General features: G+C 35.9%; 1 protein-coding gene across 2 annotated transcripts in view; it reads left to right on the forward strand.

The window, feature by feature from the left end:
• PLXDC2 (plexin domain containing 2) overlaps positions 1-26,437 on the forward strand; it is a 501,202-nt gene that overhangs the window by 357,573 nt on the left and 117,192 nt on the right. For both annotated transcript variants that reach the window (XM_043966481.1, XM_043966482.1), the window contains exon 7: positions 16,354-16,453. In XM_043966481.1, coding sequence (XP_043822416.1) covers positions 16,354-16,453 — 100 coding nt within the window. The remainder of the gene's footprint in view (positions 1-16,353; positions 16,454-26,437) is intronic.

The raw sequence follows: 26,437 nt of genomic DNA on the forward strand, positions 1-26,437 counted from the left end.
TATTGACTCTTTCTCTTCATTAATATTGTAATGACTCTTTATCTCATATAATCATCTGGAAAATATAAAACTTGAATGTGCAAACCTCAAAATATGTTGGAAGAACAGCAGTTCTCACAAGGAAAGATGAAGTTACAAAGTACAAAAAAGACTTAATATTCACTTTACAGTGCAACTTGGATATTTTAAATAGAAAGAAAAGTCTCCAATACTAGTGAAGTTTTGTGGTTTCATTGATGTAATTAGTCTTAGGCAATTAAGTGGTTCAGTGGATAGAGCATTGAACCTGGAGTAAGGAAGACCTGAATTCAAATAGGATCTCAGACATTGTGTCACCCTGTGTAAGTTGCTTAACCTCTGCTTGCCAATGGAGAAAGAAATGGCAAACTACTCCAGTATCTTTGCTGAGAAAACCCCAAGACAGTGTGATCTATGGGGTTATGAAAAGTTGGACACAACTGAACAACAGTGACAATAAATGTCCTCTTACTTCAAATACAGAACACAACTGTCTACCTCACCTATAATATGTGGTCCACTGTCTTAGGGTGGCCAATAAAAGATGTAGCCCATTTTAAACCTCATGGAAATTAGCCTCTTTTTGTTTAGCTGGTTCTAGGTAGTGATATGCCATCAGGTACCAAGGGGTTACTAGAAGTGTGTCTACCCTGGAAGAACCATCTAGAGCTTTATGTATATATGTCACATACTGCATACCCCATGCTGGAATTACCAGTGATCTCCACTTTACAATTGGGCAACAAAGTAAGTGTTTAATAGAGGCTTCATATATGAGTTATATATACATGTATTCCAAATGACAGGCAATTTAACTATCTGTGTGTCTGTGTTTGTATCTGTGTGTGTGTGTGTGTGGAGAGAGTGATCACCTATATCTATACATCAATAGATTAGATACTGTCCAATGTGTTCTAGCATGTGTATACATACACCTATATCTATACATTCATCCATCTATCACTTTTTTTTTCTGTCATAAGCACATGGATTTAAAGATGGAAAAAAACCACACAAAAGGTCAGTTAATCCAACCCCCTCATTTTACAGTGAAGAAAATGAGACCCAAAATGACTGAGTGGCCAGAGGTCTCAAAAATAGTAAGGGGCAGAGCTTGAGAATTGATCCCAGATTCTGTAACTTTATATCCACTACTCAATCTACACAATATCACACTGCCCCATTCTGACTTTTTACTCCCTTGATGCATACACACACACACGCATACATAACATACATACACACACATTTTTGTTAAATGAGGTGATTGCATCATGTATTTTTTTTTGTTGTTGTTACTGTTGCTGTTCAGTCATTTTAAGTCATGTCTGCCTCTTTGTGACCCTATTTAGGAATTTCTTGGCAAAGATGCTGGAGTGATTTGCCATTTCCTTCTCCAGCTCACTTTACAGATAAGGAAACTGAGACTCGCAGAGTCAAGTGACTTGCTGAATCTCACACAGCTAGTAAGTGTCTGAGGTCAGCTTTGAACACAGGAAGATGAGTCTTCCTGACTCCAGGCCTGGCACTTTATGTTGGCACTGTATAGCACCTAGCTGACCATATCCTGTATTTTACCATTACTCAAAACTGCTGCATGAACAAATTCCTAAACTCTGACATGACATTCATTGAAGTAAATGTTCTTCCCCTCTCACTGGTTTAATTAACTCAATGTCTATTATTTACTCTTATTATGACCCTTGGCCCCTCATTTCTTCACTATTTTCCAGATCTATTGATAACCTTATTATACGCTCATTTCTTGACGCAATCTTGACCACTGCAATAATGCACTCCCATGCACTTTTGACTGTTTTTACTTCTGGATATTCCAAAATTACTGCTTGTCAGCCCTCAATCTTGGGTAAATTTTGTGATCTACTTCTTCCTTTCATGTGATTATGCTACTGGATATAATCACAGAAATGCTTTCAGCCACTATGAATTTCTGTTATCTGTATAATGATACCATTAATCATCTTTCATTAGATGATCATTATTCTTTACAAATTGTCTTAACTTTCTCTTTCCTATAACTAAAACTCCCACTCTTTTTCCTTTCCCTTTCATCGCAGAATATGTCCTTCTTACTTGACTGAGATTAAAGTCATTCTAGAAGAGTTCTTTAAAACCACTATTTACTTCACTTTAGAATTCCACGTTCTCACACATCCTATCTTCTGCCCCTTCAAGCTCAGATGAAGATTTCATCCTGTTGACACTGTTTCTATAATCTCTCTCTCCCTGTGATAGATTTTTGGTCACTATCTTGCCACGTATATGTACATATATTTGATTATTCGTGGAAGAATGGATGTTTATTTTCCTTTATGTTAATTTTTAAAGTAAGTAGAAGGGCCAGCTAGATGGCGCAGTGGATAGAGCACCAGCCCTGGAGTCAGGAGGACCTGAGTTCAAATCCGGCCTGGGCAAGTCACTTAACCCCAATTGCCTCACTTAAAAAAAAAAAAGAATAAAGTAAGTAGAAGGTGTTATATCTCTTAATCTTGAGCAATGTTTGTATGTGGATATGCATGTATACATATATGCATATATATACACACATATAAATCATATAATTTATTTTCATTATAATTATTTTAAGTTGTTCTTTCCTACCTGTTCACCTTTTGTGGGTCATTGATCCTCCAGAAAAAGCATGAAAGATACTGTCTTGTCCCCTCACTAAATCTCAGCTGAAGTTACTCCTAAAGTTGGCTTGAAACTTTTTCATCTTGCAAGTTATCGTGGTAGGAGTTTGATAAATGAGGGAGGAAGTGATAAGAAGAGAAGCTAGAGAAAGAATAGACACTGCTTATTGAATTCAGGCTCTAGGCAGGATATATGTCTTCATTTAAAACTTGGGTCTTGTCCAGATAGGGAAAAAAGAAGGTTCCATATTTTTTAGAGACCTTGACCTCAGATGTCGATAATAAAAATGACTTGTTTCTTAGAGAGGATGAAGAAAATAACCCTTCCCTGAAGGTACTTTGATAGTCTTATTCAATTTTATCTAATATGGCAATGGAGATAAGAATCCCTTTTTTAAAAGCAATAAATTTAATTTTCATAGTTAATATTTACCATTTTACAGCAAAGAGTAGGGTCCAGGCACTTCTAAGTAAACCTAGCCTCCCATTGCCCTGATCCAATCCCTAAATAGCTTTACAAAAGAGAGAACATACGATGATACAAAGGCCCTGAAGAAAACAAGGGTATTATTAACAACTGAATGTCCTTTCAAAGTTTTAGCCGAATGAAATTTCTGAAAATGAAAATCTGTGATTAACTTGAAAGCACCTCTCTTTTTCAAAATCATTATTTATTTTTGAGTTCCCGATTCTCTCTCTCCCTCCAGCCCCTCCCACACCAATTGAGAAGGTAAGTAATGTTATCAATTATACATGTGAATAATGCAAAACATATTTCTATATTTGCCATGATGCAAACAGCAAGAAAAATAAAGAAATTTAACAATATCCTTCAATTTGCCCTCAGAGTTCATCAAGTTCTCTATCTGGACAAGGGTAGCATTCTTCATCATGAGTCCATTAGAATTGTCTTGGATCATTGTATTCATCCGAGTTGCTAAATCTTTCACAGTTGTTCATCATTAAAATATTTCTGTTACTGTGCACCATATCTTGGTTTTGTGCACTTCACTTTGTATCAATTTGTATAGGACTTCCCAAGTTTGTTTTTTGTTTTGTTTTGTTTTGTTTTTTGGTGGTAGGGGTTGTGTTGTGCTATTTTTTGTTTTTGTTTTTCCTGAAACTACCTATTCATCAGTTCTTATAATTTAATGGTACTTTATCAGAATCATATGCCACAACTTGTTTAGCCATTTCCCAGTTGATGGGCATTCCCTCGACATTCAATTCTTTGTTACCAGAAAAATAGATGTTATAAATATTTTTTGTATGTACAGAGCCTTTCTTTCTTTTTTTTTCTGATATTTTTGGGGATTAGATTTAGTAGTTGTATTGCTGGATTAAAGGGTATGCATAGTTTTATAGTCCTTGGGGCCTAATTCCAAATTGTTCTCCAGAAGGATTGAATCCATTCACAACTATACCAACAGTGCATTAAGACTCTATTTTTCCATATCCCCTCCAGAATTTTTCATTGCCCTGTTCTCTAGTGTTAGCAAACCTGGTAGGTGTCAGATGGTACATAGGGTTGTTTTAATTTGCATTTCTTCTAACCAAGAATTATTTAGAGAATTTTTTTAAATGTATGGATAATTTAAATGTTTTATTCTAAAAACTGCCTCATATCCTTTGGCCATTTTTCTATTAGGGAATGACTATTGTTTTTATAACTTTGACACAATTCCTTATATATTTGTGAAATGAGGCTTTCAACTGGCTATAAAATGTTTTATATTATTTTAGTCTATGGATACTTTATCAAAGTATAGTTGACCTGATCATCTCTTTTAATTAGTTCTATTTTTGCTTTTTCTTTGTCTGAGATTAAATGCTACCCCTGCTCTTTTTTTATCTCACCTAAACTACAATACATTCTACTGCAGCCCCTTATTTAAAAAAATATTTTATTTTTTCTAATTACATGAAAAATAAATTTTAACATTTTTTTTAAAAAATTGAGTTCCAGATTCTCTCCTTCCCCTTCTTGAGACGGCAAACAGTTTGATATAGGTTATACATGTGTACACATATTTCCTTATTAGTCATTGTGTAAGAAAACACAACCACTGATCCAAAACACATACAAATAAACACATGTAAAAATAGAATTCCTCAATCTGCATTCAGCCTCCATCAGTTCTTTCTCTGGATGTGGATAGCATTTTTCATCATAAATCCTTCAGAATTGTCTTGGATATTCATATTGCTGATAATACCTCATTCACAGTTGATCATCATAGAATATTGCTATTACTATATACAATCTAGTATGTAATCTAGTTCTGCTTACTTCACTTTGCATCAGTTCATATGTCTTTTTAGGTTTTTCTGAAAGCATCTTGCTCATCATTTATTTATATCACAGTAGTTTTCCGTAACAGTCATATAGCACAACTTGTTCAGCCATTCTCCAGTTGATGGGCATCGCTTCAATTTCCATTTATTTGCCATCACAAAAATAGCTGCTATAAATATTTTCCTTTTTAAAAAATATCTTTGAAATACAGACTTTAGAAGTGGTATTGCTTGATCAAAGGATATGCACAGTTTCATAGTACTTTGGGAGTAGTTGTAAATTGCTCTCCAGAATGGTTGTTTCAGTTCACAATTCCACCAACAGTGCATTAGTGTCCCTGCTTTTCTCATTCTCTTCAACATTATTCCTTTTTTTCTTTTTTGTTATTTTAGCCAATGTAATTGGTTTCAGGTGGTACCTCTAAATTGTTTTAATGTACATTTCTCTAATCAATAGTGATTTAGAGCACTTTTTCATGTGACTATAGATGACTATAGATAGCTTTTCTTCATCTGAGAACTGCCTATTTATATCATTTGACCATTTATCAATTGTAGAGTGACTCTTTTTTTTTGTGGGGCAATGAGGGTAAAGTGATTTGCTCAGGGTCACATAGCTAGCAAGTGTCAAGTGTCTGAGTTTGGATTTGAACTCAGGTCCTCCTGAATCTAAGGCCAGTGCTTTATCCACTGTGCCACCTAGCTGCCCCTGAGTGACTCCTATTCTTATAAATTTGGATCAGTTCTCTATATATTTGAGAAGTAAGGCCTTTATCAGAGAAACTTTTGGAAATTTTAATTTTAATCATTTTCTGTTTCATTTAAATTTTAATCATTTTCTGTTTTTCTTCTAAACTTGGCTATGCTGGTTTTGTTTTAGCAAAATCATTTCTTTTAATTTATTGAAATCAAAATTATTCATTTTAGGGGCAGCTAGGTGGCGCAGTGGATAGAGCACCGGCCCTGGAGTCAGGAGGACTCCACTTGACACCGGCCTCAGACACTTGACACTTTCTAGCTGTGTGACCCTGGGCAAGTCACTTAACCCCAATTGCCTCACAAAAAAAAACAAAAAAACAAAACAAAAACAAAACAAAAATTATTCATTTTACATTTTGTAATGTTCTCTATCAGTTGTCTGGTCATAAATGCTTCCCTTGTTCATAGATTTGATGAGTAAACTATCGCACGTTACTCAATATTGTTTAAGGTATCAACCTTTACATCATTTTGACCTTATGTGAGTATATGGTGTGAGATGTTGGTCTATATCTAATTTAAGACAAACAGCTTCTCAGTTTCCCAGTCAAATAGTGAGTCATTGTCCCCAAAGCTGGGAACTTTGTTTTTATCAAGCATTAGATTACTATGGTCATTATCTATTGTGTATTATGTACGCAATGTATTCCACTGATCCACCACTCTCTTTTAGCAGGTACCAGATTGTTTTGATTAATACTGATTTGTAATGCAATTGGGGGGGGGGAGGGAGCTAGTGCCACAGTGGACATAATTCTGGGGCTGAAATTATCGCCATGAGTTCAAATCTAGCCTTAGATGCTTACTGGCTATATGTATCATTGCCTTCTTTTATCTACTCTACCTTTTATCACTTTCCCTTAGCTTATCTACTTCCCCTCCTACTTCCCTGTTGAGTAAGATAGATTTTTATACCCAACTGAGTATGTGATTGGGTGTGTGTATTCTTCCCTCTTTGAACCAATTCCAATGAGAGTAAGTTTCAAGCTTTGCCCACACCACCATTTTCCTCTCCACTGCAAAAGCTCTTTTGTGCGCACCTCTTTTATGTGAATTTATTTTTCCCATTTTTCTCTCCCCAATTCTGCCAGTGCATCCTTCTCCTTCTCTCTCTCTCTCTCTCTCTCTCTCTCTCTCTCTCTCTCTCTCTCTCTCTCTCTCAGATCATATGAGCATAATTTATTTACACAAGTGCCATTCCTTTTTTTTGGAGGGGGGAGACAATAGGAATAAAGGGTTGACTGGTGGCAAATCTGAGTGAAATGTTTTCTTACTTATGGCTCTGGTCACGAGTTTTTATCCCCTTTTACTAGTTGAGAATTAGGAGCTTCAGGACTCTGCTGATTTCTTTCAGAGAGCACCACCCTTATAGAGAAAACAGTTTCCGTTGTGACCTTGGTTTTGCTTCAGCAGGAAATCAGTCATATATGCAATCTTCTTTCTTTGTGTCACCTCCCTGCCTTGATTTACTAATCCCTTCTCGCTATCCCAGAATATTTCTTTTTCTATTCAAAAATTGTTTCATTTATTTCAGTTCAAAGGAAACATCCTAAATATATCATTGATACATAGATTGTAAAATGTAAGAAAAAATAATTTACCAAGCCAAGACTTGAGGAGTAAAGTTGAACCTGAAATAGCTAAATGCTGTTGTTATTCTCACTATTTTTTGTCATTCATCTAACATTAATTATGAGAATATCTTATCTTTATTTTTGAGTAATTTATAGTCACAAAATATGATTGCAAAGGCCTTGTACTTGGTCTCCATGCCTCAAATCGCTCACCATACCCGTCCATCTTCTACACTGCTGTCAAAAGGATTTTTCTGAAGCATAGTTCTGAACATATAATTTCCCTACTCAATAAACTCCAGTTCCTCTAGGATAAAATATAATCTTTTCTGTTTACCTTTTGAAGTCCTTCAAAATTAGTCTCCAACCTATCTTTCTAGGTTCATTATATACATTCTTCCCCTTCCCATACTTCACAATCAAACCATCCTGACCAATTCTCCATTACACATGGACATACCAGTACATACACACACACACACACACACGCACATTCACACTTCAGTCATCATCTGTTCCTATAGTCTTGTACTGCAATGTACTCCCTCTTCACCTCTGAGGCAGAGAATCTCTCTCATCATTTGAGCTACATTTCAAGCATTACTATCTAAGCCAATCTTTTCCTTTTTGTGGCCAGTGGAAGAAGAAATAACTGAACAAACCAGGTTTGAGCTTCTGTGCATTTTGATTTACTGAGTAATGCATGGCAATTGCCCAACAAACTGGGACACAGTCCCTTCCTCAGCTTGGGGCTGGACTCTTAATATAGGGAGAGACAGATATTTATATATTAAAAACAAATTTAATAAGGCCAATTTATTAAAAGAAAATAATTAACCAGGATACAACATTAGGTAATTTGACTTCTAACTGGAGAAAAAATAAGGGATTTTCCAGGTTGGGAGTAGAAGAGGAAACTGTTGTAACTACCTGAAATCAGAAAAAAAAAATGTGTCCTACTCCCTCCAAATTTCTGGGAACAATCAAAGGCACATGGAAACAATAAGTGGTTGATCAGTATAGCACCAGTTTTCAGATAAGATGTATTGGTTGTTCAAGAGGTATAATTGTGGGTGAAATCCTCGCATCAATTTTAAGTTCTGACTGGGTTTCTGGTCATCATAACCTAGGTGCTTAGTTAAGGGTGTCTAAGCAGCAGGTAGAGGTAGCTCATCTTCCCAACCATGCAGGGCTAGGTTCAAACAATGTAGTAAGGTTTTCTCTCAATTACCATAATTGAATAAAGTTTTCTCACAACACAGAAAGTTGGACTAAACCCATAATTGAATATAATAGATGAAAAAATTCTGAGCTAGCTCCAGAATTGAGTCACAAAGTAGAGTCAGTGTGGTTCAATTAATTCTTATAATTAACCACTTGCTGTCCTAATCCGCTAATTCCCTTACTTTCCACTTGCTGCAAGTATGCTAACTCCTTCCAATTCCTTTATACTTCATTCCCTCACATTCATTTCTATTTTTATTTCTATATTCTACTAAAAATATATTTTTTGTGATCAAATTCAAGCTCCTTGAGAACAAGGATTGTTTTATATTCTTTTGTTTTGTTTGCTGAGTGCATAGCACAGTTCCTGCTAAATTGATAGATAAATGCTTCCTGAGGGAAAAATCAGTTGAAATCCTCCTGAAACCCCTCAACCTAGTTTGGAGAAAAAAATCCTATTCTCTTAAGGCCTGTTTTTCCAAAGTTTATAAAAGTCCTACCAAGGAAACAAACAAACAAATAAACAAACACACACACACACACACACACACACACACACACACACACTGGATAGCCTATGTTTGGGAGTAAGGAGGTAGAGTTGGTAAGGGAAATTTGTCTTAGCATGAACCAACTGAGTGTGAAAGGACTCATTCAAGTCAATTCAATTTTATTTCTTTATTAACTACCAATGAAAAGCACAATGACAGATGCTGGGTATAAAAAAGACAGCAAAGATGTGGGCTCTGCCCTTAAGGTGCATAGTCCTTGGAAGAGCTGTGATCGTCATAAATAATAGTATAAAGGGTAGAATGGGACGTAGTCAAAGAAATCCAGACAGAATGCTCTAAAATTGTGAAGAGGCAGAGACAATATCATACTTGGGGAATCAGAACTGGTTTCATGGAGGTTATTGGTCCTTAGCTAGAAGTATTTCCTCTCAAAGAAATGAGGGAAGTTTTGCATTTTATTCCTGAGAGTCAATCTAATCACTTGAACAAGACTAGGTGAGGGCAAGATAAGATTGAGAATTTATTCTCTAGACTACTTTACATTAGATAATAAGGACCTGTTTCTACTGGCAATTGAAAGTTCATTGTAATGACCTTATAATTTAGCAAGTTCTGCTCCAGAAAGCTAAATGTTGAGTACAATAATTTCTGGAATAATGGCCACGCCAAGTACTGATGGACACTTTGTGAGTTCCTTTAGATTTCTCTAAAATTTTGCAGGGAATTTTATACTCATCCATTATATTTATGACAGAATACACAATAAAAAAGGAAAAAGGTTGCTCTGGGAAAGTTTCATGTGGAAACTTCTTTACCCAAGCATAAGACAAATATAGATCAAGGATGTCACCAATGTCCTCGAACAGATAAAACAAACAACAACAAACAAGCAAAAAATGAAAAAGTTTTGTTGACTTTCCTATGATAATTTTCGTCATCAGTGCTGACACAATGACCATATTTGGTCTTTAACAGTAGAGACCATGCTGTGCTAAGTTAGGAAGTGGTAAAGGCACTAAAGAGGACAAAGATGGGAATAGCAGCTGGGGTAAATTACATATACACACAGGAAGTCTGTGCTGAAAGTGACACCATTTTGAACATATTAAGGGTTCTTTTCTAAAATAGTCTCAAAAAATAAAGGATTTTAATCATTGGGGAAGGAATTGCAAAAGTTATTACTACTTCAAAAAGATAATCAATACCATAACTATAGACCCATGTCCTTGCACTTTTACCTATACCCTGTTCCCACAAGAACAAAAACTCTGAGATTGTTTTTTATAAAACACCAGTGATAGTCCAGTGCCTAACATTGGAGCTAGAGCCAAAAGGGGTCTTAGAGGACATTTAGTCTAACTATCTCATTTTACTAAGGATCAAAGAGGTTATATGCTTTCTAAAAGACACAATATTGATAGGAAATGGCAGAGACAGAATTTAAATTTAGGTCCTTCGACAAAACCAGTGCTCTTTCAGAGTAAACTGCCTCTGAATGAATGCTCCTTTATTTGATTATTTTATTTCATGCCCTTAATAAAAATATGATAAAGGGATAGAATTTCACAAATGCTATTTTACAATAGACCACTTCTGCTCAGGCACACAGCTAACTGAAAGGTGAAGAGAATGGTTTTGTGTGTGTGTGTGTGTGTGTGTGTGTGTGTGTGTGTGTGTGTGTTTTAATCCATGCAATTCAAAGAACCAAATGCATTCTGAAAGACTTGCCTGCAACAAGGTGTCTAAGGTCATACAAGATACTTTGATAAATGTAACATGAAATAACTTTGTTGTATTATTCATATCAAGCAAGGTATAAAAAAGAGAGAGGAAGTTTACCAAAGGTGCTCACCACTGTAATAGAGGAGGTGCACCACTGAGAAAATATGAAAATCTCTTTCTCTGTGGATGGTGAGTTTCTCTAGATGTTTCTGTTGTGGAAGACTTTGTTCTGTTTTCATTCAGTCCTATAATATTAAAGAACTTCCCAAGTGAGAACTAAAGTCACTCAAAATAGTTCACAAAAGACAAAGGGGCTAAGGAATGTCTATCATATATATTAGGAGATTCTATTCCATAGCCAGCCCACTTTACTAGTCCTTCAGTCCAAACATCTTGGATAGACACTGTAGATAGTGAGTTACATAAAAGAGGGTTGACTGGATTGGATTTGGGAAATCGTGCAGTGATAACTTTCACCTTCTTAAGTGAAACCAAACAAGTTGTTTTGACAGCTAAGTATCCCATCTTGTCAAGTGCAAAAATGGATAATTTTGTCTCCTCTTTGCAGACATTTATGCTTCTAATTTTTCCCTATTTTTACAATAATTAACGTTTCTAGAACTGTGTTAAATAATAGTGAGGATAGGTTATGTCCTCACTTAACCCATTTTTGGTTGTTGGGGGTTTTTTTGTACAAGGAAAGAACCTAGTGTTTCTTCATAGTAAACTGTGATATTTCTTGGTTTTTTAAATATGCTTTTGATCATAACAAAAAAGAGCTCAGCCTTACATACGTTTTAGAGTTTTTATTGTAACTGTTTCATCTTTTGTCAAAAAGCTTCCCCCAAAAATCTATTGAAATTATTTTATATTTGATTGATCGTCTGATTAATTATAGTAATAATTTTTCTTATTGTTGTACTCAGCCTTAAAAATCATCTATGAATCAACTGAATTACTTGCTGGACATATTGATGAGGTCTCATCACATATGTATTATGTAAAATATTTGTGACATTATCCTTTAGTAATATTTCTCTCAGATTCTTTTTGTTTGTTTGTTTGGCTCTCCCTATATTAGGATCCCATTTATATCATAGAGCATGTGAATATTTCTGGGAATCAATTTTGTGGCCTTAAATATTTGACAGATCTGACCCATTATCTCCCCCTCCCCTAACTATGGCAGTTCATTTGTGGTGTGCTCAAATTATTTCTGAGGTTGAGTTATTTAAGATTTCTGTTTCTTGATTTGATAATTTCATAGGTATTCACTTCCTTTTAATTTTTATGATTGCCAACCTATAATTTAGCATAATAATTTCTAATAGTTCTTTTAATTTCCTTTTTGTTGTGAACTTGTTATTCAATTTTTAATTTTTGAAACTGTGTTTTCTTTTGTCATGGGAGGATTATGGGCCCTGGTTGCCCCAACAGTTCTCTGGGGGGTTCAAGGAACTTTTTCCTTGAAACCTCAGGGGTTTTCCCTTGAAATCAAGTAGGCCTCTCCTTGAACTCAATCAAGGACGGATGGACGGACACACACGCACACACATACACACACACCCACGGAGATAAGCGGCACCAGATCGAACTGAGCATGCTCCAGGACCACCACCCTATATTCCAGTCCTCCTAAGCACCTGGATGAGGTAATCCAGGAGAAGACCACCTGGAACCGCCCATCAGCAGACTGCTTAGACCCATCAGGACAAAGTTGACACACCACCAGATCGCTCAAGAGGGATTCCTCTTACCCCAGTGCAACATGGGAAGACCACCAGCTCCTCACCCAATAAGAGACTCTTACCCACCCCATCTGAATCCTATAAAATGACACTCCACAAGCTAGTCAGGGAGGAAAGCGTTTTGTTCAGGCAAAACCTTCCTCCCGGGCCGGTTTCTCTTGTACCCCAATAAACCTGTTCTTTTATTCTTAATTAGGTCTTGTGCAAGTGTATAATTCTTTACAGAGGAATCCTAAGGACCCACGTGCTTTTTCCTATCGGTTTCTCCCCCATATCACTTATCTTTCTCTTGTTCAGATTGACCAATAGTTTGTAGATTTTTGACAACTCTGTATATCAGTCATATAGTCTTTGGTTTTCAGTATTTTTCTTTGGCCCTAAAACTCTGGGCTTTGATGAGTTAGCTTTGTCTTATGGTGTCCACATTCAGGCATTCTGGCCACTGTCTTGACATCTTCACATTGTGGTGTCATACATCATTTTTCTTTCCAGCTCCCCTTCATATATAAATTCCCCCTTTATAATTTTTCTGTCAAGAGTGAAATTCAACAAAGATAAACTGAGGCACATTTTCTCCAAGCAATATAACATTTTGTTAACCAATCATGAACCTAAAAATAAAATGGATTGATGGCAAGCTTCAGTTTTAACCAAAGACCCTGAAATGTAGACAGCTCCTTATAAGCCAAGAACAAAGAGAAGAACAGGGTAGGTGAGAGAATAATACAATTGGTCGTAAGGTTGGTGACATCATGGGGTTGAGGCCAACATTACTGGCTGCATGGCTGAGGTGTGCAGGACAATATATCGGTTGGAATTTGGGTAAGAAGGGCTATCAACAATGCCGTTCCTTCCCTCCTTTAACTAAGAAGTGTTCATTGTTTGAGTCTATTTTCAGGGTTAGAGAATGTGGATCAGACTTCTTTCCATAGCAAACCAGACATCCTGGAAGGACAGCTCAGTGGTGTAAAGATACTAGAGCAGACTACTTGGTATCCACCCACATCACCCATTGATAACAGATTTCCTTGTGGCAAGAATATAACACTGATTGGTAGGAGCACTGGTTTAAAAAAAAAAATCTCATTACAGGCCAGTTGAAATTTAAACTAAGTTCAGAGACAAAGAACCACGCCTAAGGCAGTTACAGGACAAAATCAATTGACTGTAACTTGGATCAATAAAAAAAAATACGGAATCAATTTAATATCCTCAGTTTCCTGAAAGCAAGACTGTGTCATTTGATTATATTTGTATGCCAAGCACTTAGCACAGTTCCTGGCCCATTAGAAGTACTTAAGAAATGCTTTATAAATCTATATCTATCTAATTGTTTATGCATTGCCTCTTTCATTAGAATGTGAACTTCTTGAGGGTAAGAATTTGTTTTGCCTTTCTTTGTATCCCTATCATTTATACATATAATGCACTTAATAAATGGTTGTTTACTTGGCTGGGTCTTTTGAAGGAAATGGAAATGCAATTTAAAGTATATTTTTGAGAGGAAGATAACATCTATAGGAGAAATTTCAGGTTCATCTTTGCTTGATGAATAATGATGTTTGAAGCATGGTCTGATTTCCCCTTATTTTATCAATATTAATAAAATACTCCTTCCTTATAATTAAATGGAAAAACCAAGGGAACGAGAAGACAATGTTCTCTAATATAATTGCTGTGTGAATTTTCTCTCCCACAATCTGATTACCTTTCTAATAGACATTTCTCCTCACATATGAAATCTTTTGAAAATATATATGAAAACATAATTCCTCATATATCCCACTGAGACTTTCTCAAAGTAAGTCAGTTTGATATCAGTCTTGGGTCTTTCTGTGCCTTTCCTATCAAAAGTTCATAATTCTCAAAAATTTTTCCTCATTCATATAATCTTAAATTTTTCATATATATTTTCAAAAGATTTTAGATGCAAAAAGATAGAAGAATTTTGTTTTCGTTTGGAACTGAGAATAGAAAACAAATATGCCCTTGGGAGGACTGTCTTCCTGCTGTTTAGTTGGAATTTCAGTCAAGAATTTTCAAGATCAACATGTAGATTTGACTTGCAGACTTGCATTGTATTTTGGGAAATGTTGCCACTTGTAAGTTATCGCATCTTCCTAAGTAGAAAGAGAACCTCTTTGGGGTTGTTTTAGACCACTTGATAAATGTTTGTTCACTAGTAGCATTATTTGTCATTCTTAAGAGTTTTCTAGATCATAATAAAAAGATGAATAAAAAGTGGTGGTGGTGGTGATGATACAGGACCATAGATTTAGAAGTGGAAGGGATCTTAAAAGGCATTTAATTCAACTTCCTCATTTTACAAATAATTTTGAAAGGTAGCCTGGGATAGGGAGAAGGGACACTTAACCTGGAGTAAGTCTGATAGTGACAACCAAACAGACCAAAAAACCATGAAATGCATACATAAGTAATGCAAAGGTAAAGTAGTCTAGGGTCATTTAATGTAGGGACAAATAGCCAGCCCTACCTCAATAAACCATCCAAACATCATTCATTCCTATACAGTTAAATCAGTGAAAGACAACAATACAGACTGAATTACGGGGCAGCCTTAAAGTAAGGAAAACTTGGGTGCAAATTCTGCCCCTTGCACATACCAGCTTTGTGACCACAACTAAGTCACTGAATCTCTCAGTGACTCTCTAAGACTAGAGAGAGAGAGAGAGAGAGAGAGAGAGAGAGAGATTGAGTAAAAATGTGATAATCTGCAGTGGTAGAATGAGTTTCCATACTGTGAGTTACCTACACCAGTGAACTCAAAGACCTGGAAATTGCCCCCTTCTCCTCCAAAAGTTCAGAATATTATCTTATATCATATAGAACTTCCTATTACTAAGATGTTTTCTATATATTCCCTCTGTATTATTTAATTTGAATTCAAATCTGATTATATTTAGATTCAAGAGACAGGGAAAAAAAGTTCTTTATATTCTAATTGACTAGCATCAGTAAACCACATTTACTGGGTTCCTATGCATATTTGGTGCTATTTGTCAACTGAATAACACAAGTTTGACAGTCCTGGTCCTTGCTGATTCACTTTTATGGTCTTCTGAGGACACTTTATTATCAAACATCTTTGATTAGCAAATGAGATAATGTGTGTAAAACACTTGATAAACCTTAAAGTGCCATCTCTATAAAAGCCAACAACCTATAGGTCAAGAGGATGCTTTTATGCTTTCATTTTATTCTTGATAACAGCTTCCATTAATTTTATGCTTTAAGATTTCAACACGCTTTGCCCACAACAGCTCTGTGGGTTAGATGATAGAAATGTCAAAAGCATTTTACAGATGAGGAAGCTGGGAATCAGAAGTGACTTGTCCAAGGTCATGTAGCTAATGAGTATCTAAGGTAGATCCCCTTATGATACTCGCTAGCTACATGACCTTGGACAAGTATAGAGAGTTGGTCTAGGAGCCAGAAACACCTGGATTCAAACCTCACCTCTGAGTTTTACTAAATGTTTGACCTTGCACAAGTCACTTAGCCTATAATTGCTGTAAGCAATTCTCTAAAATGATAAATTACAAAAATGATATCAACCTGCAATGGTAAAGATGATTCCTCACTGGAAGTTCAAACACCAGAGAAATCACAGTTTCTGTCCCTATTCTTATCCCTGTATCTTTATTTTTCAGAACTTCTCATGTCTCCTCAGTTATTTGAATTCAGCCATCAAACATATAATCAGGAAGGATCACACTTTATCTTGTTGTGTTGTTTTGTTGTTGTTGTTGTTATTTGTTTTTCCCTTGAGAGGATGTTCAAAACTAACACATATCGATTTGCTTTTCTTTTTCCTTTTTTCCCCCAGATTCCTGTGTTGGTGACCCAGATAAGTACAACCAATCATCCAGTGAAAGTGGGATTGTCTGATGCATTTGTAGTTGTCCACAGGATCCAACAGATTCCCAGTATGTATGTTGGAGAAGGGTAATAACATAGTTTGGGGCTTTTGTGGGGTTATTTGGAAAAAGGAAAAGAACTCAAGGCACCCTTAAGTCTGAACAACAAATCACTTAGCTAATTCTTACTTGTTAATTAAAATGTAATTGTATTTGGTTTATAAATCCCACTGTGGTTTTCCATCTGATTGTTTTTCTTGAACAAATAATTGAAGTGAAATGAGATTAAGCACAGTATATATAATGTTATAGTACATTCTAATTTGATTGCCTAGGTGTTTCTTTTATTGCTGAAAAATAATCAAGCAATAAACATTTATTAAGTACCAACTAAGTGCCAGGCAAAAAGAGGCTGAAGGCAGTCCCTGCCCTCAAGGAATTTAGGGTGTAATGCAAAGAAATATATTCAAACAAGCTGTTTACAGGATAAATAGGAAATGAATAACAAAGGGAAGGCACTGGAATTAAGAGGGGTTGGGGAAGACTTCCTATAGAAGGTGGGATTTCAGTTGTGACTTAAAGGAAGTCCTGGGAGGTCAGTAGTCAAAACAGAGGAGGGAGAGCATTACAGGTATGGGCCATAGCTAGTGAGAATGCCTGGAGTGTAGACAGAGAGGTAGAACGTCTTGTTCATGGGACAGCCAAAAGGCCAATGTCACTGGATCAAAGAGTGCTCATTAAGGTGTAAGGTATAAATAGACTGGAAAGGTAGGAGGGAGCTAGGTTACAAGGGGATGTCAAACAGAGCGTTTTATACTTAAAGTCAATAGGGAGCCATTGAAGTTTAATGAGTGTGTATGTGAGCTGGTGGTGATATGGTCAGTGGTTTGTTCTCATGTGATTGGTTAGAGACAAGTTCACTCTTCACAGCTGATGTATGCTTTCTGAATAGGTCTTTCAGTAAAGGTTTGGAAAATAGGAGAGGCAAGAAAGACTACTTTTAGAGTATAAATGTTCTGTGTGATTAGAAACAAGTTGATATTACTGCTTCTCAAACATCAACTTCATGGAGTTTATCATTTCCATTCAACAGTCTATATTATGCTATGCAGACATACTCAAATCCTTTTGTGCATCTATATTGTACAGTAGGTATTATAACATAGGCCACCATTCTTTCCTTAAATCCTGGTGTACCTTAACTTTCCTCCTTTTCAAGAGCATTCCTTGGGTCCTTTTCTTCCTTGATATCTTTGATTTGAACACTAGGTGATGATGATGAAACTCAGCGCACAATTAAAACATTTCTTTCCTTTTCAACCGTGCACATCCTTTTTTTTTTTTTTTCTGACTTTCTTCTTAATGGTAGGTATAATTTGTCACAAGTGTAGGCTGTGTGGTCCTGTCTGCAGCTCATTCTGCCTCATTATGTCATCTCCGGAATGCGGCAGGTAAATGGAGTGGAAATTATTTAGAGGTTTTCCAAGCAATAGAAACATTGCCCTCCTTAGAGTGGCTAACCTCATGTAATTCCTTACTGTACTCCTTTAGGATTCAATATATACACTAGACAGAGCTCTGTTTGGTGCAGGGTGGGAATCCTCAAAGGGTTTTCTCCTTGTTAGCTCACAATTTGTGGGAGGTAATATTATTCAAGGGAACTGCTAAATCAAGGCGGATTTTCAAGAAACTAAATTGTCCTTTCAACAAAGCAGGAATATATTAGTATGTGTAGGCAATATAATAGCATCCTGACAGTGCTGTTAAATAATGTTAGCCCATGGAGAGCCAATGTTAGCTTCCCTTTCAGGATGCATGTTCCTCCATTCTTGCCTTTTGGGGTGTTAAATCAACCATGGCTCCAGTCAATTACAGCAAAAGTGAAATGAAAGACTAGTTGTTTCGGTTTATTTGTTGGTTCTTTAGGACACAGAAAGAATTTCAATTTCAGCTTGCTTTATCTTCTAAGAAGGCACCTCAAAGATTATAAGTTTGTGTCTAGTCATTTTTAAGAGAACTGATCAGCCTTTGGAATGAATTTAGCTCTTTCTTAGTCTGTTTCAAGGGGACACTTATCTGTTGCATATTTTATAAAAGATGCAATCGAGGGAGACTTTTGCTGTTTTGATTCATTTTTGTTTCAGAATGAAAAAAATGCAGATGCATTTTCTCAAATGAATATCATTTTTATTATATGCCTCATCATGAATTTGTACCCAGATCAAAACTGGTTTGCAGTCTCTTTATGTGTCACTCTGTCTCATTGTCTATTATCTATAGTTCTTCAGTTTGTCTCTCTATGTCTCTACTATTTATCTATTATTATCTGTCTCTCCATTTGTCTTTTTCTATATATTTTGGTTCTTTTAGACATTTTATAGGAGCATAAGTTGTGCTTGGGGAGAAAAAATATTCTAATGGCTTCACTTTGATTATATTTGTTGGTAGATTATATATGAATTTGCACAGATTTTATCTGAAAATAAAGGGGTGATCATTTTATATTCATTCTCCCTCCTCTATTTGTCACATCAACAGACACACACAGTCATTTAGACTTGTGCCTAAGCTTTCTATATTAGTTAAAAAAAACACAACATAGACAAACTAAGCACACTATGATGAATGCATGAATACTCAAAACTTTATGCATCTTGTATATCTTCATGGCATCAGCATGAATACTTGACCAAGTGCTTCTGTTACTTTATGGCTCTGAGGCCTCTGGCATCCTAGAATTGTGAACTTTGAAGGGATGCTGAGAGATCATCTGGTCCATCCCCTTGTCTTTAACTAGCAATGCCCTTTATCACACCTAATAGATTTGAATGTATCCTATGTAAAACTGCCCATAGTCCACAGTTTCACGGTCTCCTTTCCAAATGTATAGCCCTGAATATCATCAGTATATCCATCTTTCTGTCAAGTCAGAGTTCATACACCCCTCTGCTTCCTTTTTTCTGCCACTTAACTGTAGAAAGAAAAAAAAAACCTGCTGTATTAAAAGATCACAGGATCATAGATTTTCTTTAATTAAGCCCAGCCTCCTCATTTTCTATATGAGGCCCCTCTGGGGCCCATAGCTATGAAATGCCTGAAGCAGGATCTGAATCCTGCAAGTCTGATTACTCCTCAGGCCAGCATCCTCTCCATTATACCACCTATCTGCCTAAGCCTTCCTTTGTGCTTGCAGTGCACAAATTCTCTCTTCTAAGGCACACTATTCTAGTTTCTGAACCATCTCCCATCAGTCTATTATTCAAACGTTTAAGCATATTAATGGAATCTTCTTTCAGCTCGTATTAATCTCCATTGTGGAGCTTAGATATGGGTATTCTGGTGAGAAATCCAGGGAGTACCCTTATGTTAAACTGTCCCAGCAAGTACAAGGATATCAAATAGAGATGAGAGCAAACATTTATCTTTTCTTGCCATAAAATTTATATCCTAATTTAGAATCAAGCTGCTAAAGGTTTACTACAATAATCGAAGAGTGTTGAACAATGTTTTACATATATACTCTTGATATGAGAACATAGGTTCAAGTATTGGCTCTGTCACTTGCTACATAGCCTCTCCAACCTCAGTTTTCTCATGTGAAAAATGGGAAGATTAACTTAAGATGACCTGCAAAGTAGATAACATCTCTAAATTTATGATTCCCTCCCTGCCTTTCCCCCCAGCCCATGTACACAGGAAAAAACAAAAACAAAAACAACAAAAAAAAACCCTTCTGAAATATTAAAAAAAAAACTTCAAAAAAATTAAAGCAGTTCATTAAGCATTGGGGATTTTATATACAAATCTACATTTTTATATGAAGTCAAAATGAAGTGATTTGTTGAGGGATGGTTGACTTCAAAAATTAGGGCCTCTTGAAGGCAATGATACTTGAGTTAAGTTTTGTAGGGAGCTAAGAATTTCAAGGGAGGAGAGGTGAAGAGAGATCCAGCATTCCAGGAATTGGAATAGACTGCAAAGGAGATAAAACATGGTCCACAAATAATGAGCAAGTAGACAAGTTTGCTTAGTTGTAGAGTATATGAAAGATAGTAATATGCAATCAGCCTAGAAAGATAGGTTAGCATATATCCTAAAATCAATGAAGAATCATATAAATTTCCAGAATCAGTGGGAGAAATGGTTAGACTGATTCTATAGGAATAGTAAGTTGTTAGTTGTGTGGAAGTACGATTAGTGAGAGAAGAGAATGGATGGAGAAAGATAACTTTGGAATATATTGCAAGAGTCCAGATTTTAAGGACCTCAATTAGCATAATAGATATTGTGAGTAGACAAAAGGGGAATGGTGGGAGGGATGATGAAGAGATGGCATCACCAAGACTTGGTAATTGATTAAATATGCAGGGCAACTGAGGAAGACTCCAAAGTAACTGTCTGACTAGAAGGATGATGCCGGCCTCAATAATCACAGGAATTTAGGATGAAGGATCAAGTTAGGCAGAAAGGCCACGGATACTAAGGATGATTCATTTAGGTAGATACTCTACCAGGCAACTGGAAATGACGGACTAAATTTCAGTAGAGATAAAGCATGGGTTACCTATTTACATTAGAAAACCTTCTGCATGGACTCTAGAGTTGAATTCAAGGGGGCTCATCATCAAGACAGAGTTTGTAGAGCCAAAAGGGTAGAGGGTTATGACGTGGTCTGCTTTACCCCATTTTTTCTTCTCTCTCAATTCTCTCTTGAGCTGATACTCTTTATTACTACGTCTTTCTTCTGCTGGTTCACTTCACAAATATGTTATTCCATGACCTAGGTTACAGATAAAACTTTCCCCATTTTAATTTAATCAATACTTAGGTAATAATGGATTTAGAGCCAGAAGAGGCCTTAGCAGCCATCCAGGCCAATTCCCTAATTTTTTAAAAAGGAAGAATCTAAGACCCATACAGTTTAAATAGCATGACCTAGGTCACACAGGTAGCAAAAGGCCAGACTGTGATTTAGACCAAGATCCACTATACTGAGAAGTATGCTTCTTCCCACATGTCATACTTTTACTTTTGCATCTTAATATCATACTTGCCTTTTGAAACATCATCGAATAGCTTACTTAGCATGCTACTCTTCAGATCTTTCCCCATGAGATTTAGTTTTATACATATGGAGTATTTTTCCTCAATAAATATAGGCTGTGGGGCAGCTAGGTGGTACAAGGGATAAAGCACTGGCCCTGGATTCAGGAAGTCCTGAGTTCAAATCTGGCCTCAGACACTTGATACTTACTAGCTGTGTGACCCTGGGCAAGTCACTTAACCCTCACTGCCCCACAAAAAACAAAAACAAAACAAAACAAAAATAAATATAGGCTGTTCATTTGCACAATCTTGATTCTATTCCTTCTTCCCTATTCTCCAATCTCTCATTCTCAATTTCTTTATTACTCTTTAGAAGATTTACTTTCCTCCATTATACTTTACCAAATCTACACATGCGCGCGCACACACACACGGAGCTTAATAAATGTGGCATTTCTGGTAATTCCAGTAAACATTTTGTTAAATGAGAAACTATGAGAATATTTTATTTTATATTCAGAAATTTCAAGGTGTAGTTTAATGGAACCCAAGTCTTCCTAGAACATGGCAGGCCTAATTTATTTAGAGCCTATCAAGTTTAATTTTTGTTATGATTCTTCTATAATAACTTAGAGTCATTGAGGAAAAATAATTTGTGGCTTTTTTGAAGGGAAAATAGCATTGGTCAATGAGCAATTAATTATATGTTGGTACTATATGTGCCAAGTAGTCACTCAATAAGTATTTATTAAACTCCTATTACTCTCCGTAGCCCAGGGCACTGGGCTTAGCACTGAAGGGTACAGAGAAAGTCAAAACCAGTCTCTGTTCTCAAGGATCTCCTGGTCTTTTGGAGGAGATGACATGAATATGATATTGTATAAACAAGTAAAAAGGGGATAAATTGGGAATAGTCTCAAAAGGAAGGAACCAAGATAAAGGAGTAAAGAAGTCTTTCTGCAGTAAACAAGAAGGTGCTGTCCTAGGTTCTGAGGATTGAAAGATAGAACTAGAATGGTCCCTCCTCTCAAGGAGTTTGCTTCTTAACAGTGTGCCATTGCACAATATGTGCATTTATAGGTATACACAAAATCTGTACAATGTTCATAAAATTTCATTGCAGGAGGTGGGAAAGCAGTAACAGCTAGGGGGAATACCTCATATAGGAGGTAGCATGTGAGCCAGATTCTTAAGGAAGCTTGGGATATGAAAAGCAGAGTTGCAGAAGATGTATATCCCAGGGATGGAATATAAAACACCTGTACAAAGACAAAGAGACAGAAGATGCCATGCCATGTGTGAAGAATAGCAAGAAAGCCAAATAGATTGGAGGAGAGAGTGGGTGAAGGAGTGTGAACTTTTCAAATTATATGATATATTCAAAGGCTTCTTTGTACTTTCACCAAAATTCTACTTATGTTAATCTGCATGCATTTATTTAATATGTAACATGTGATACATGTTATTGTTATGTGATAAAGCCATAGTCTCTACTCTCATAGAATATACTGTCATGTGTATGTGTGTGTGTGTGTGTGTGTGTTTGTGTGTGTGTGTGTATTTATGGCAGTAAGAGAAACAAGGAAGGATCAAATATTTTGAAATAATGCAAATACAAGTCATTCTAGGATTAAATACATAGAAGATCTCAGAATAATCCTAGAGGTTTAAAGAAAGCTTTTTGTAGGAGAAAGTGGGTCAACTAAGCCTTGAAAGGTAATCAGGATTTCAAGAGTTAAAAATGTGGAAGGAGTCTACTCTAGACCTTGGGTCATATTGAAAGTCAATAAACCAAAGTGGCAGGAAGCAGGCGAAGATATGAGAATAGTGGTGAGTGTGAGAACTTTACAGAGGCCAGAGCATAGATGTTATTTATGGAAGAAGTGTGAAATTAACCTACAGATAAGAAATGGAGTCAATGGATTTGCCTTGTTCATCCTTTTGAACAAACAAAACTCATTTCAAAACACATCATAACAAACTGAGGCTTAGAAGTCCTCTAATTCCAGGCCTCTACCATGCAGCAAGATGTGACACCTTCAGATTAAGTTGCTAGATTTAAGACTTCAAGAACATTAGTAATATAACTCATATTAACAGGCTTTGCTAAAATAATGCCTGAAATCTGTTCACTGCTCTGCATTTTAGCCCATGTAAGAGGGTAAAATTCTAGCTAGTCTGTTTAAAATATTTTTTAAAAATAAAGTGTGAAATTTATTTGTAGGATAAAAATTTCCAAAAAGACCTAGTGGTCCACTCATGGTTTGAGGACTGCTATCTAGTTGTCCATATATGTTGTGGTATTATTATGAACCCACTAATTGTCATTTGCAACTTTAAACCTCTCTTTCCACCTTGAAAATAGAAACAATCTAGAAGACCTTTGGGTTGTTGTTTACTAAACCAATTTAAATTTGTTGAATTGATTTAACAAAGTCATGATTTATATTGTTGAGTTCTCATTCATAAGTAACTATGCTAACAGGATGAATCAGTAAATTCTAATCCATGGAAGAGAAGATAATCACAACAGTTTTTGTTTTGATGGTGTAGAGGTGTGGCAGATCTAGTTTTTTAGGTCAAAGTAAAGAAACTGAAATAAAATAAGAGGAACAAAGACAGATGCAATGAAGAATGAGGTTCTACATTTAATTCAGTGAACCAGCAGAATTCCTTTGGGCACTAAGGCTCTCAGGGACCTCATCACCCATTGAAGGTTCTCTGAAAGGACAAATAAATGGAGGTTATAAAGTTGTTCCATAAAATATCTTCACTTGACAGATCATAAAACACTTCAAAGGTAGATAGCATTTGCTGAAATTGAAGTTTCAGTGTTTTGATACTGATAAATGTGTAAAGGACTTTATAAAGGAAGAACATTCCTTGGTTGTCTTTTGCAACATGGATAAATGATCTGGATATTATTTGTTGTTGTTTTTGATGGAGCTGTTTGAACTGTTCTTGAATATTTGCTTGAGAATTAGCATATTTATAATTGCATTCCTTTTTTATTTTATGTTTTTGCTTTTTTCTTTGTGACCATTTCATTTGTGTAATCATTTTGGTTAATGAGCTGTTACGTTTCTAATTAAAAACTATCCAGCAATATTCTGAGTGGAGAGTGGTGGTTTTCTTCTCAGCCATTCATTGGTGGTAGAATGACTGGGGCATCCTCTGGCTGTATAGAATATATTATAAATTTGCATGAAATTTTGGTAGTCATTTACCTCCCTAGGTCAACTTCCTTGCCTGTGAAATAAAATGTATGACAAATTATTTATCCTAACTATAAATTAGGAAAATATATGATTCTGTGACACCTATATAGATTTATGGTTTATTTTAGTTTTAATAATGAAGATTGAATTGTTTAAACTTTAAAAAAAACACAGTGATAACTCTTTATAAACATCAATATATTAACATGTGCTAATCTTGGTTATGTTAAGCCATTTTAGTACTTTATTAAAATGTACTTCATAGAGTCATAGGTTCAGAGCTCTAAGGATCCCAGTGGCCATATAATCTAACTCCCTTGTTTTTCAAATGAGGAAACAGAGGCCAGGAGACTGTGAGTTTCCCAAATTTACACAAATATTAAGTGTCAGAGTCAGCTCATTCATTCACTTCTCCATTAAATGGATCTGTAAAACCAGCAGTTTGGATCAGAATATCTCAAAGACCCTATCTATCACTAAAAATGTATTCATCTAGAACTGCATACAGGAAGAAAATAAAAATTAGAGAATCTTTAGAATAGGGGAATAAAATGAAGATCCTTTTTTCTATTACATCAAGCAATATGTTAATATGTCACTTGGGTAATGTTCTCCAGAACAAAACTGAGAACTCGTGGAATGTCCAAAATGCCTTTAGCCAATCCAAAACAATATCCCAAAGCCCATTAAGTAAATTTCCTGACTTTTGCTCTTGAAAATCTCTTAGACTCACACTCAGTGTTTCCTCATTTCTTTTATGCATAGTTCTAAAAAATGAAGTTCTCATAGCACACACCCCATTCTCAAGCTTAGAACCTACTAAAAAAGAAAAGATACATAAATATCTATGATAAAAGACATGATATGATAGCCATAATTCATATTTATGTACTTCCCTTACAATGGTTCTCGGAGGTAAATAATGTGATGATTATTATGTGGAAGGAAACTGAAAAATTAAGTGATTTGGCCAAGATCACACTGCTACCTTCTAAGGAAGGTTTCAAACTTGGGCTACTTCCCTTTCTTGTTTTCTTATGCCTTTTAGATCTCTCTCAACACCTTTCCCCTTCACCCCCCTCCACATTCTTCAATCCAGTGACATTGGCATCTTACTCTTCCTCATATAGGACACTGGGTATTTTCACTAGCTAGCCTACTTACCTGTACGTTTTCCATCTTTATATCCACTTCCTGGCTTCTCTGGTTCCTTCAAGTCCCAACTAAAATGCCATCTTCTATAAGAAGCTTTCTAATCCCCTTTAATAATATAGACTTCCCTTTGTTGATGATTTCCAATTAATGTCATATATATCTTGTTGGGTTTTTTTCATAGTTATTTACCTGCTATCTCCACCATTAGTGTGTGAAAACAGAACATAGCTTTTTTGCTTTTCTTTTTATCTCCAGTGCTTTTCACATAAATCCTTCTTGACGGAGTGATAAAGTTGGAGCTTTCCATATTGAGTAGATAGAGTTTTTAAAAGGATTTTGGGGAGGGAGCAGTACATCTAAATAAGTTTGTAAATTCCAGGAAAGGAGCCTTTAGTGAGTAAGAGACTGAAAAAAATGGGAGGTCATTATTGATGGGATAAGGTCACTGAGGTTAAGAGAAGAGATTATATTAATAGCACAGGGCAAGTTAAGGAAGGCAATCCCTTTCTCTGAGATTGAAGGTAAACATAATAAGATAAATGAGGATTCAGAGAGTTAGTAGGATGGAAGAATAATGTTGAAGGAATTCATATCAGAGGGCATGAGTGTTCCTGATAAATGTTGAGATCCTCGG

This window comes from Dromiciops gliroides, chromosome 5 (assembly GCF_019393635.1).
Source record: "Dromiciops gliroides isolate mDroGli1 chromosome 5, mDroGli1.pri, whole genome shotgun sequence".
Lineage (NCBI taxonomy): Eukaryota > Metazoa > Chordata > Mammalia > Microbiotheria > Microbiotheriidae > Dromiciops > Dromiciops gliroides.